The sequence below is a fragment of the Bombina bombina genome, chromosome 2 (genome assembly GCF_027579735.1).
Source record: "Bombina bombina isolate aBomBom1 chromosome 2, aBomBom1.pri, whole genome shotgun sequence".
In the NCBI taxonomy this organism is placed as follows: Eukaryota; Metazoa; Chordata; class Amphibia; order Anura; family Bombinatoridae; genus Bombina; species Bombina bombina.
Genome location: NC_069500.1, coordinates 468,435,245 through 468,449,635, shown reverse-complemented (window position 1 = coordinate 468,449,635; position 14,391 = coordinate 468,435,245). Strand labels below are relative to the sequence as shown.

General features: G+C 40.0%; 1 protein-coding gene across 1 annotated transcript in view; it reads left to right on the top strand.

Moving 5' to 3' along the window:
• The window catches only part of LOC128647017 (small G protein signaling modulator 1-like), a 692,799-nt gene that overhangs the window by 506,597 nt on the left and 171,811 nt on the right, over window positions 1–14,391 (top strand). The window contains 1 exon segment of the mRNA XM_053699830.1: window positions 8,328–8,395. Coding sequence (XP_053555805.1) covers window positions 8,328–8,395 — 68 coding nt within the window.

Here is a 14,391-nt window from a genome sequence, read left to right as displayed (position 1 = left end):
ATTGTAGATAATTGTAGGTAGTTTATTTAATTAATTTATTGATAGTCTAGTGTTAGGTTTAATTGTAACTTAGGTTAGGATTTCTTTTACAGGTAAATTTGTAATTATTTTAACTATTTTAGCTATTAAATAGTTCTTAACTATTTAATAGCTATTGTACATGGTTAAAATAAATACAAAGTTACCTGTAAAATAAATATTAATCCTAAAATAGCTATAATATAATTATAATTTATATTGTAGCTATATTAGGATTTATTTTACAGGTAAGTATTTAGCTTTAAATAGGAATAATTTATTTAATAAGAGTTAATTAATTTCGTTAGATTTAAATTATATTTAATTTAGGGGTTGTTAGTATTAGGGTTAGACTTAGCTTTAGGGGTTAATACATTTATTAGAATAGCGGCGAGATTCGGTCGGCAGATTAGGGGTTAATAATTGAAGTTAGGTGTCGGCGATGTTAGGGAGGGCAGATTAGGGGTTAATACTATTTATTATAGGGTTAGTGAGGCGGATTAGGGGTTAATAACTTTATTATAGTAGCGATCAGGTCCGGTCGGCAGATTAGGGGTTAATAAGTGTAGGCAGGTGGAGGCGACGTTGTGGGGGGCAGATTAGGGGTTAATAAATATAATATAGGGGTCGGCGGTGTTAGGGGCAGCATATTAAGGGTAAATAAGGATAACGTAGGTGGCGGCGCTTTGCGGTCGGCAGATTAGGGGTTAATAAGTGTAGGCAGGTGGAGGCGACATTGTGGGGGGCAGGTTAGGGGTTAATAAATATAATACAGGGGTCGGCGGTGTTAGGGGCAGCAGATTAGGGGTACATAAGTATAACGTAGGTGGCGGTCGGCAGATTAGGGGTTAAAAAATTTTTTTCGAGTGTCGGCGATGTGGGGGGACCTCGGTTTAGGGGTACATAGGTAGTTTATGGGTGTTAGTGTACTTTAGATCACAGTAGTTAAGAGCTTTATAAACCGGCGTTAGCCCAGAAAGCTCTTAATTACTGACTTTTTTCCTGCGGCTGGAGTTTTGTCGTTAGATGTCTAACGCTCACTTCAGAAATGACTCTAAATACCGGAGTTATAAAAATCCCATTGAAAAGATAGGATACGCAATTTACGTAAGGGGATCTGCGGTATGGAAAAGTCGCGGCTGGAAAGTGAGCGTTAGACCATATTTTGAGTGACTCCAAATACCGGCGGTAGCCTAAAACCAGCGTTAGGAGCCTCTAACGCTGGTTTTCACGGCTACCGCCAAACTCCAAATCTAGGCCTAATAGATTCCTTAGAAATGAGGATTTTCCTGACAGAAGTCAGAAAGTCAAAACTTCTAAACGCTTGTCAAGTTCTTCATTCTATTCCTCGTCCTTCCGTAGCTCAGTGCATGGAAGTAGTAGGATTGATGGTTGCAGCAATGGACATAGTTCCTTTTGCGCGAATTCATCTAAGACCATTACAACTGTGCATGCTGAAACAGTGGAATGGGGAATATACAGACTTGTCTCCAGTGATTCAAGTAGATCAAAAGACCAGAGACTCACTCCGTTGGTGGCTAACCCAGGACCACCTGTCCCAGGGAATGAGCTTCCGCAGACCAGAGTGGGTCATCGTCACGACCGACGCCAGTCTAGTGGGCTGGGGCGCGGTCTGGGAATCCCTGAAAGCTCAGGGACTATGGTCTCGGGAAGAGTCTCTTCTCCCGATAAACATTCTGGAACTAAGAGCGATATTCAATGCTCTCAGGGCTTGGCCTCAGCTAGCAAAGGCCAGATTCATAAGATTCCAATCAGACAACATGACGACTGTTGCATATATCAATCATCAGGGGGAACAAGGAGTTCCCTGGCGATGAAAGAAGTGACCAAAATAATACAATGGGCAGAGAATCACTCCTGCCACCTATCTGCGATCCACATTCCAGGTGTGGAAAACTGGGAAGCGGATTATTTGAGTCGTCAGACATTCCATCCGGGGGAGTGGGAAATCCACCCGGAGATCTTTGCCCAGTTGACGCAACTATGGGGTATTCCAGATATGGATCTGATGGCGTCTCGTCAGAACTTCAAGGTTCCTTGCTACGGGTCCAGATCCAGGGATCCCAAGGCGACTCTAGTGGATGCACTAGTAGCACCTTGGACCTTCAACCTAGCTTATGTGTTTCCACCGTTTCCTCTCATTCCCAGGCTGGTAGCCAGGATCAAACAGGAGAGGGCCTCGGTGATCTTGATAGCTCCTGCGTGGCCACGCAGAACTTGGTATGCAGACCTGGTGAATATGTCATCGGTTCCACCATGGAAGCTACCTTTGAGACAGGACCTTCTTGTTCAGGGTCCATTCGAACATCCAAATCTGGTCTCCCTCCAGCTGACGGCTTGGAGATTGAACGCTTGATTCTATCAAAGCGTGGGTTTTCAGATTCTGTGATAGATACTCTGGTTCAAGCCAGAAAACCGGTAACTAGAAAGATTTACCATAAAATATGGAAAAGATATATCTGCTGGTGTGAATCCAAGGGATTCCCATGGAATAGGATAAAAATTCCTAAGATTCTTTCCTTTCTACAAGAAGGTTTGGATAAAGGATTATCTGCGAGTTCTCTAAAGGGACATATTTCTGCTTTATCTGTCTTACTACACAAACGACTGGCAGTTGTGCCAGATGTTCAAGCATTTGTTCAGGCTTTGGTTAGGATCAAGCCTGTTTACAGACCTTTGACTCCTCCCTGGAGTTTAAATCTAGTTCTTTCAGTTCTTCAAGGGGTTCCGTTTGAACCTTTACATTCCATAGATATTAAGTTGTTATCTTGGAAAGTTTTGTTTTTGGTTGCTATTTCTTCTGCTAGAAGAGTTTCTGAGTTATCTGCTCTACAGTGTACTCCGCCCTATCTGGTGTTCCATTCAGATAAGGTTGTTTTGCGTACTAAGCCTGGTTTTCTACCAAAGGTTGTTTCCAACAAAAATATTAATCAGGAGATAGTTGTACCTTCTTTGTGTCCGAATCCAGTTTCAAAGAAGGAACGTTTGTTACACAATTTAGATGTAGTCCGTGCTCTAAAATTCTACTTAGAAGCTACAAAGGAGTTCAGACAAACTTCTTCTCTGTTTGTCGTCTATTCTGGTAAAAGGAGAGGTCAAAAAGCAACTTCTACCTCTCTTTCCTTTTGGCTTAAAAGCATCATCCGATTGGCTTATGAGACTGCCGAACGGCAGCCTCCTGAAAGAATCACAGCTCACTCCACTAGGGCTGTAGCTTCCACATGGGCCTTCAAGAACGAGGCTTCTGTTGATCAGATATGTAAGGCAGCGACTTGGTCTTCACTGCACACTTTTGCCAAACTTTACAAATTTGATACTTTTGCTTCTTCTGAGGCTATTTTTGGGAGAAAGGTTTTGCAAGCCGTGGTGCCTTCCGTTTAGGTAACCTGATTTACTCCCTCCCTTCATCCGTGTCCTAAAGCTTTGGTATTGGTTCCCACAAGTAAGGATGACGCCGTGGACCGGACACACCAATGTTGGAGAAAACAGAATTTATGCTTACCTGATAAATTACTTTCTCCAACGGTGTGTCCGGTCCAGGGCCCGCCCTGGTTTTTTAATCAGGTCTGATGAATTATTTTCTCTAACTACAGTCACCACGGCATCCTATGGTTTCTCCTATTTTTTCTTCCTGTCCGTCGGTCGAATGACTGGGGTGGGCGGAGCCTAGGAGGGACTATATGGCCAGCTTTGCTGGGACTCTTTGCCATTTCCTGTTGGGGAAGAGATATTCCCACAAGTAAGGATGACGCAGTGGACCGGACACACCGTTGGAGAAAGTAATTTATCAGGTAAGCATAAATTCTGTTTTCCGGCAATTCCTGTCTGCCTCATCAGAGCAGGCGGACAGGGTTATGGATCAGCTGTCTTTAGACCGCTGCTTCATAACTGCTGTTTCTGGCGAGTCTGAGGACTCGCCAGAAACACGGGCCCACAAGCTTGAAAAATGGGCCCCAAGTATAGGGCAAGAGACTCATGCCACTATGAAAAAATAAAGCTGTTTAAACATTACATGATATTAACAAAATGAAAAGTAGCAAAACTCTCACCTAGATTTAGAGTTCTGCGTTAGTCTTAAAAAGCAGCGTTAAGGAGTCCTAACGCTGCTTTTTAACGCCCACTGGTATTTAGAGTCAGACAGGAAAGGGTCTACCGCTCACTAAATTACAAAGTAATCAGCTCTTTTACCAGCCCTTAAAAGGACCTTTTGCAGGGCATTGCCCCAAAGTAATCAGCTCTTTTACCTGTAAAAAAAAATACAATCCCCCCAAACATTACAGCCCACCACCCACACACCCCTACTCTAAAACCCACCCGATCCCCCCTTAAAAAAAACTAACACTACCCCCCTGAAGATCACCCTACCTTGAGCCGTATTCACCCAGCCGGGCCGAAGTCTTCATCCGATGGGGCAGAAGAGGACATCCAGACCGGCAGAAGTCTTCATCCTATCCGGGCAGAAGAGGACATCCGGACCGGCAGATATCTTCATCCAAGCGGCATCTTCTATCTTCATCCATCCGACGAGGAGCGGCTCCATCTTCAAGACCTCCGGCGCGGAGCATCCTTCCTGGCCGACGGACTAACGACGAATGACGGTCGCTTTAAATGTCGTCATTCAAGATGGCGTCCCTCGAATTCTGATTGTCTGATAGGATTCTATCAGCCAATCGGAATTAAGGTAGGAGAAATCAGATTGGCTGATGTAATCAGCCAATCGGATTGAAGTTCAATCCGATTGGCTGATTGGATCAGCCAATAGAATTGACCTTGCATTCTATTGGCTGATCCAATCAGCCAATCGGATTGAACTTCAATCCGATTGGCTGATTACATCAACCAATCTGATTTTTCCTACCTTAATTCCGATTGGCTGATAGAATCCTATCATCCAATCGAAATTCGAGGGGCACCATCTTGGATGACATCATTTAAAGGAACCGTCATTTGTCGTTAGTCCGTCGGCCAGGAAGGATGCTTCGCGCCGGAGGTCTTGAAGATGGAGCCGCTCCTCGTCGGATGGATGAAGATAGAAGATGCCGCTTGGATGAAGATGTCTGCCGGTCCGGATGTCCTCTTCTGCCCAGATAGGATGAAGACTTCTGCCGGTCCGGATGTCCTCTTCTGCCCGGATAGGATGAAGACTTCTGCCAGTCTGGATGTCCTCTTCTGCCCCATCGGATGAAGACTTCGGCCCGGCTGGGTGAACACGGCTCAAGGTAGGGTGATCTTCAATGGGGTAGTGTTAGGTTTTTTTTAAGGGGGGATTGGGTGGGTTTTAGAGTAGGGGTGTGTGGGTGGTGGGTTTTAATGTTGGCGGGGTGGTCTTGTATTTTTTTTTACGGGTAAAAGAGCTGATTACTTTGGGGCAATGCCCCGCAAAAAAGCCCTTTTAAGGGCTGGTAAAAGAGCTGATTACTTTGGTTATTTAGTATAGGGTAGGGAATTTTATTATTTTGGGGGGCTTTTTTATTTTATAAGGGGGCTTAGATTAGGTGTAATTAGATTAAAATTCTTGTAATATTTTTTTATTTTTTGTAATTTAGTGTTTGTTTTTTTTGGTAATATAGTTTAGTTTATTTAATTGTATTTTAGTTTAGATCATTGTAGTTAATTTATTTAATTAATTTATTGATAGTGTAGTGTTAGGTGTAGTTGTAACTAAGGTTAGGATTTATTTTACAGGTAGCTATTAAATAGTTTTTAACTATTTAATAGCTATTGTACCTAGTTAAAATAAATACAAAAGTTGCCTGTAAAATAAATATAATTCCTAAAATAGATGCAATGTAACTATTAGTTATATTGTAGCTATATTAGGGTTTATTTTATAGGTAAGTATTTAGTTTTAAATAGGAATAATTTATTTAATTATATTAAATTTATTTTGTTTTATTTAAATTATATTTAATTTAGGGGGGTGTTAGGGTTAGACTTAGGTTTAGGGGTTAATAACTTAATTATAGTAGCGGTGACGTTGGGGGTGGGAGATTAAGGGTTAATAATTGTAGGTAGGTGGCGGCGATGTTAGGGAGGGCAGATTAGGGGTTAATAAAATTTATTATAGTGTTTGCAAGGTGGGAGTGCGGCGGTTTAGGGGTTAATACATTTATTATAGTGGTGCCGATGTCCGGTCGGCAGATTAGAGGTTAATAATTGTAGGTAGGTGGCAGCGACGTTGGGGGCGGCAGATTAGGGGTTAATAAATATAATATAGGTGTCGGCGATGTTGGGGGCAGCAGATTAGGGGTTCATAGGGATAATGTAGGTGGCGGCGGTGTCGGGAGCGGCAGATTAGGGGTTAATAGTATAATGCAGGTGGCAACGATGTTGGGGGTGGCAGATTAGAGGTTAATAAGTGTAAGATTAGGGGTGTTTAGACTCCGGGTTCATGTTAGGGTGTTAGGTGTAGACTTAGAGTGTTTCCCCATAGGAAACAATGGGGCTGCGTTAGGAGCTGAACGCTGCTTTTTTGCAGGTGTTAGGTTTTTTTTCAGCCAGCTCAGCCCCATTGTTTCCTATGGGGATATCGTGCACAAGCACGTTTTTCCAGCTTACCGCTACCGTAAGCAACGCTGGTATTGCGGGTTGAACGGGAGCTAAATTTGGCTCAATACCAGCATTGGCTTTAGGGTGTGCTGGAAAAAAAAGGAGCGTTAGAGCCGCAGGTTTTTACCGACAAAACTCTAAATCTAATGGTCTGTTTTTTTTAAAAAAATCAATATTTTATGTGGCTTCTTTTTGATTGCAAAAATGAAGCTATTTGCCATTCAACAGTGTCTTATCTGTCCAATGTATTATTTTGTACGCGGCATGTGTAGACATCTGCTCTTTTTTTCCATTCAGTCATTTTCCGATTGTACATCAAGGTCAGCATTTATGATCCCAATAATTTTTACCTCCTACACTCAAACCATGACAGGGCCACAAGATTGTTACACATAGTGCTGCAAAGAAGTATTAATATCTTTCTCACATGTTGGATTTTTTTTTTTTATAATAATCTTTTATTGAGGTTTTACAAATAAACATTGCTATCAAAAATCTGTGGACATTGAAACCTCTATTTATATGAAGATATTTAGTAATTATCGAACAATTGCAACTGTTAAATTAAATAATAATAACACATTTAAAACTGGTAATACCTTTTAAATATAATGTTGTATTACATTTGTTTAATGATAAGTATATTCATGACTTGCACTAGGTAGTCAAGTATACCAATAGAACCATGTAGCCTAAAGAGCCATATACAGTATTATATATATATATATATATATATATATATATATATATATATATATATATATATATATATATATATATATATATATATAAAGAATAGCGAGAGAAGAGAGTAGTAAAAAAATAAAAAATAAAAAAGGGATGGAGGAAGGGGGAGGAGAAGAGGGGGTGAGGAATAAATTAATATGGGTATCTGGGCGTTTGTCTTGAGTCTCAGTTACTTGTAAATTAGATTGATCATTAGTTGTCATAAATGTTAGTCCAAGGAGTCCAAATTAAAGTATATAGATCATACTTACCAAGTGTTTTGAAGACGTAGCTCTCCATGTTCTTAAAGTACTTCATTATTGAAGTAACTTGAGTAAGGGATGTGGAGCTAGGTTGTTTCCAAGCTCTTGCAATGACCAACTTTGTTGCCATAAGAAGATAGCGTAATTGGTAACCACTTGAATTTGGGGTATTTGGTATACCTTGATGCAGGAGACCTACCTCAGGAGCAGGATATACTCGAATTCCTAGTGAACGGGCGTTTGTGAATGTAATGTTCCATAGTGTCCTAATCTTTGGAAGTCCCACCATATATGTGTCACAGTGCCACGCGCTTCACAATCTCTCCAACTTAAGGGAGAAGCTGAACTATATATGTTGTGGAGTCTTGTGGGAACTAAATGCCACCTTACTGTTATCTTATAGTATAGCTCCCAAAGTGTGGACTAGTGCAGATTTTTTTTTCTGGTTAATAATAGATGTTGGAATCTTTTTAAATCAACAATTTACAATTTTGACTTGTTGCTGTATATTAATATTTTTTTTGACATGCTGTGTGGCCTTTTGCATTCTGAAGTCTCTTTAGCTTATCTCCTCTCAACAAACACGGTTTGTACAACATACTCTAGAAAACCATCTCTTGCAAGACTTCTCACACAAGATGTCTCAATACTAAGAAAAAGAACAGTTTGAAGCTTAAGATAGTATGTTCTGCTGTTGATAGCTAAAATGTTTGTCATGCTATTGATTTGATCAAATTGTATGTTTTTTAGTGTCTACTGGGACTACGCAATGACTATTCGTCTAGAAGAAATTGTGTACTTGCACTGTCACCAACAAGGTAATTATGATATTGTGAATAGTGTTTAATTGACCAAGACAAGATATCTTGCGTCTTTCTAACACGGATGTTCAGACATTCTGAAGGTTTTAGCAGTATTATTAGTATATGTAATTTATTTATGAATTCCAATGTAAAGCATTCCATAAACAATTAAAAACATATTAGGGCTTAATTTTCTCTTTTAGTTACACAACATATCTGACTTGTTTATGCATTTCACAGACCCTCACACTAACAAAAGCTTGTATATCTTTTTTGCCTTACTATATAACCATATAAAAAGATGCACAGTGCATAGAACAGGGATTCATTCATTTTAGCTAATGACACATAGATCAATCTGTAACCTTTATGAGAGAGCCACATATAGAGAAGTGATAATTCCTTCCTGTCAAACACAAGGATAAAACGCAATGTATAGGGGATATACATACAGAACACCAGTTAAAAACTTCCAGTTATCAACATGCAGAATACCAGTAAACGACTTCCAGTCAGCCTCATATAGAACACCAGCTAACCTTTTCAGTTAGCCTCATATAGAACACCAGCTAACCTTTTCAGTCAGCCTCATATAGAACACCAGCTAACCTTTTCAGTTAGCCTCATATAGAACACCAGCTAACCTTTTCAGTTAGCCACATGTAGAACACCAGTTAACCCCTTCCAGACAGCCACATGTAGAACACCAGTTAACCCCTTCCAGACAGCCACATGTAGAACACCAGTTAACCCCTTTAGGCAATCACGTATACAACAAATTATACGGGTTTACTTTAATGAGCTTATGGGCTTTATAACAACGGGTCGTGAGGTGGTCTCTACGCCTATTTTTCTAAATGAGTTTAAACTTCACATACAAGACAGACATTTGAGCAGGTAATAGCCTTTAAAATGATGAGTCTTGGGTGCTTCTAGGCCTTACGGGAGCTAATATTAAGTGCTTTGAATATTTACCCATCCATTCAGCTCCCTTAATCTCTTTTACTGCAGCCTGAACTTCTGGGTCTCCAGAGCTGGTGATGTTAACCATACTTGTTCATGGTGACATCACTGGCATCCCCGGATTCCCCACCTCTTATGTGTGGGTAAGCATTTGGAGAGCCGTGATTTGCTCAGAAAGCACCCCCCCTGTGGATGACAACATGTGGTCTTCATCTGCACTAAAGGGGTTAATGATCTTTCTGTTTAAAATCATTTGATATGTTTTTCTAAAGAATTGTGATCAACCCCTAAAATAGTTAAAGGTACACTATCATGTGGATTAATTTGGACCAAGGTTAAATAAAATACAGTGGAAAACATTTTTATATTGTTGGTGCTAAACAGTTTGAACTTTAAAACAGCTGCCAAAAAGGAAACCATCTGGCCGGTTACAAAGCTTAAAGGGACACTGAACCCAATTTTTTTCTTTTGTAATTCAGAAAGAGCATGCAATTTTAAGCAACTTTCTAATTTACTCCTATTTTCAATTTTTCTTCGTTCTCTTGCTATCATTATTTGAAAAAGAAGGCATCTAAGCTTTTTTTTGGTTTCAGTACTCTGGACAGCACTTTTTTATTGGTGGATGAATGTATCCACCAATCAGCAAGGACAACCCAGGTTGTTCACCAAAAATGGGCCGGCATCTAAACTTATATTCTTGCATTTCAAATAAAGATACCAAGAGAATGAAGAAAATTTGATAATAGGAGTAAATTAGAAAGTTGCTTAAAATTTCATGCTCAATCTGAATCACGAGGGATAAATTTTTGGTTACAGTGTCCCTTTAAGTTTTATTGTTTTTGCTCTTGCCAGAGTCTAGCAAGTGAATAGGAGCAGAAAAACAATATTTTGCACACAGTTTACTTTGAGTCCATGAACAGCTTTTCTGCTTGTTGTATACGGTTGTTAATGGACTAAACTCTTTAGCTCACACTCCTAGATCAAAATGTCCTTTATAACTAGTATTAACAAATCTTAAACATTTTTAGAAACTATAAAATGAAAACATATTTTTAAAAAATCATATTAATAGTTAAAAAGGATGTTTGATTTTAATATTTTATATAAAAATTATATAAAAGTAATAAATATGATAAAAAATATATTTCTTTTGTAAAATGATGATGGTCCACAGTCCTCCATAACATATGGCATATATTTACCACCACTAGGAGGAGGTTATTAACCCATACAAGAGCTTTAAAACCCTCCCACCTCCCATCTTTCTCTTAGGGGCCCATTTATCAAGCTCCGAACTGAGCTTGTGGGCCCGTGTTTCTGGCGAGTCTTTAGACTCGCCAGAAACACCAGTTATGAAGCAGCGGTCTAAAGACCACTGCTCCATAACCATGTCCGCCTGCTCTAGCAGGTGGACAGGAATCGCCGGAATTCAACCCGATCAAGTCCGATCGGGTTGATTGACACCTCCCTACTGGCGGCCGATTGGCCGCGAGTCTGCAGGGGGCAGCGTTGCACCAGCAGCTTTTGTGAGCTGCTGGTGCAATGCTGAATATGGAGAGCGTATTGCTTTCTGCATTCAGCGAGGTCTTGCGGACCTGATCCGCACTGTCGGATCAGATCCTCAAGACTTTTGATAAATAGGCCCCAGTGTTTTGTTCTTGGCCTCCTAGGATATGGTTGAGAATAAAGGTTGTTCCAGCTACTTGCTTATGCATTACAAATTGGGAGCTCAGACCTATGTGAGACCCAGAGTCCCTGAGGAGTATCATTTACAAACAAGAAAGAAAAGACTCTTCACAGCAGCTGAATGATACAGGGACACAGGAATACCCTGTTATGTGCACAGCATTTCCCTAATGGGACTTCAGTCAAAACTACCCTCAGGTGTTGCGTCCTACTGCAATCCTCTGCGGTACTCGATGATGCACTGGATGGGCTTGCTACTAGATACCAAATAAGGTAAGTGCTTTTACACATCACAGACACAGGCCAGAGGCTATTTATAGGTACTCTGACACAGGTACAGCATAGCCAGGGGACTTAACCTGCTCCCCTCATGACACATTTTTTCTCCATATCATGTCTTTAACAGTTCTGCTAGCATTGTGAACATTATTAGGGGAGCATCTGACCTTTTCTAAACCTCCGGCAGCTTTAGGAGTTATTATTTGAGCACTTTATAAAAATATGTGTATGGCCCTTTAAGAGAACCAGAAATAACTGATGCAGCAGTGCAAGCTCCAGTTAGGCTGGAGAACACATTTTGACTGGGTTTATATTCTTATTATGCTTGGTGCACTATACTTTATTCACAAATAGCCAAAAGTGTTTTTGTCATTATACATTGACACAGGGGCCGATTTAACAAATGGCGGGCCGACATGATTTGCTGTAACATACGCTGTCGGCATCTAACTTTGCGCAAGCAGTTCTGGTGAACTGCTTATGCAATGCCGCCCCCTGCAGATTCGCAGCCAAACGGCCGCTAGCAGGGAGTGTCAACCCGATCGTATCTGATCGAGTTGATTGCTGTCCGCAGCCTCAGAGGCAGCGGACTAGTTAAGGCGCAGCGGTCCCACAAGCTTTACTCGCAGCGGTAGTCCTGCCCCCTCAGTGTTCCCAGGCTTTTCTCTCTCAATCCGGAGACTCTCTGACTATATTTTAGCTACAACAGTTGAGGCCTACTTCTAAACAGATTCTAATCTGATCTTCAGTGCCTGCCAATCCCAGGTAAGGGGTCACTACCTATACTAGAGGGATATAAAACTGATTACATTGGGAGATTGTATAAGTGTCTGAGAGAGTGTTTTACACAGTGTAGAGGGCTCTCTACCAGGTTTTCTCTGTACTGTTTATTTTATAAGGTGTTGTATACTGTTATATAAGTACAAATATGGAACAAAATATTTCTGTCCCCATTGATATTTCCATAGAATAGTCAGTTACAGATATCCCTCTATATACATATGTTTACCTTGCAAAGATGTTCCAGTATTGCAGGTCACTTAAATCTGTGAGAATTGTATACCTTAAGTGTATCATGCTTATCAGCCGCAACAGTTCAGAGGGAATTCTCCCTGTACTTTTGAAGCTAAAAACACAATACAAAAAATAGTAACTGTTAAATAGCTGTCCCAAAACTAAGTAAGTGTAAGCATCAATCTATGGTTTTAACTCAGTCGTCTGAGGTAAATATGCAAAACATTTCTTGTGTTGATAACCTAAGGTTCAGAATTGATAACATCCTCTCTAATGTTTTTTGTTTTTTTATAAGGACCTTAGGCAGCTGTACACCATAGCACATTCTTATGTGATCTGCAGTATACCCAATTTGTGTACTAAACATATTGGGGGGTAGTTATCAAGCCGTCAACCTCAAATATGCTGGAATTCCGCAGCGTATTTGTGGGGAGGCTGATTCGCCTTAGTTATCAAAGGCTAGAGACCGGCAAAAGTAGAATTTTGTGACGTAAACTTCGATCCGCCGGACTCAGTCCGACACAGATCGATTCTTACGTCACTCCAGATGTTCCGCACACAAGTGCGGCACAATCTGACTACTTTTGCTAGTTATCAAAAAACTAGCAGGTACGCTCGGCACTTTTACGGCCCAGCGTACCTGGTTTTCAAACCGCCACCCTGGAGGCGGCGGATCCCATAGGAATCAATGGGAGTCTGACCATAGCGAAAGTACAAGTTCGCTGCTGCCAGACATCCCATTCATTCCTATGGGAGCTGTCTACACCTAACACCCTAACATGTACCCCGAGTCTAAACACCTCTAATCTGTCCCCCCCTACACCGCCGCAACTAAATAAAATGATTAACCCCTAAACCGCCGCTCACGGAGCCCACCGCAAGCTACTCTATACATATTAACCCCTAAACCGCCGTTCCCGGAGCCCACCGCCACCTACATTATACCTAGTAACCCCTTATCCCGCCCCCCTATACCGCCGCCCTCTATAATAAAGTTATTAACCCCTATCCTGCCGATCCCGCACCTCGCCACAAATAAATAGTTTAACCCCTAAACCGCCGCTCCCTGACCCTGCCGCAACCTATATTAAATTTATTAACCCCTAATCTGCCCCCTCTACACCGTCGCCACCTATAATACATTTATTAACCCCTATCCTGCCCCCCACTACAATGCCGCCACTGTAATAAAATTATTAACCCCTAAACCTAAGTCTAACACTAACCCTAACACCCCTCTAACTTAAATATTAATTAAATAAATCTAAATCATATTTCTATTATGAACTAAATTAATCCTATTTAAAACTAAATACTTACCTATAAAATAAACCCTAATATAGCTACAATATAAATAATAATTACATTGTAGCTATCTTAGGATTTATTTTTATTTTACAGGTACCTTTCAATTTATTTTAACTAGGTACAATAGCTATTAAATAGTTATTAACTATTTAATAGCTTACCTAGCTAAAATAAAGAGAAATGTACCAGTAAACTAAAAACTAACCTAAGTTACAATTACACCTAACACTACACTATACTTTAATAAATTATTCCTATTTAAAACTAAATACTTACCTGTAAAATAAACCCTAAGATAGCTACAATATAATTAATAATTACATTGTAGCTATCTTAGGATTTATATTTATTTTACAGGTAACTTTGTATTTATTTTAGCTAGTTAGAATAGTTATTAAATAGTTATTAACTATTTAATAACTACCTAGCTAAAAGAAATACAAAATTACCTGTAAAATAAATCCTAACCTAAGTTACAATTAAACCTAACACTACACTATCATTACATTAATTAAATAAATTAACTACAAATAACTACAATTAAATACAATTACATAAACTAACTAAAGTACAAAAAATAAAAAAAAATAAGTTACAAACATTTAAAAAAATATTACAACAATTTTAAGCTACTTACACCTAATCTAAGCCCCCTAATAAAATAACAAACCCCCCAAAATAAAAAAATGCCCTACCCTATTCTACATTAAAAAAGTTCAGAGCTCTTTTACCTTACCAGCCCTTAAAAGGGCCTTTTGTGG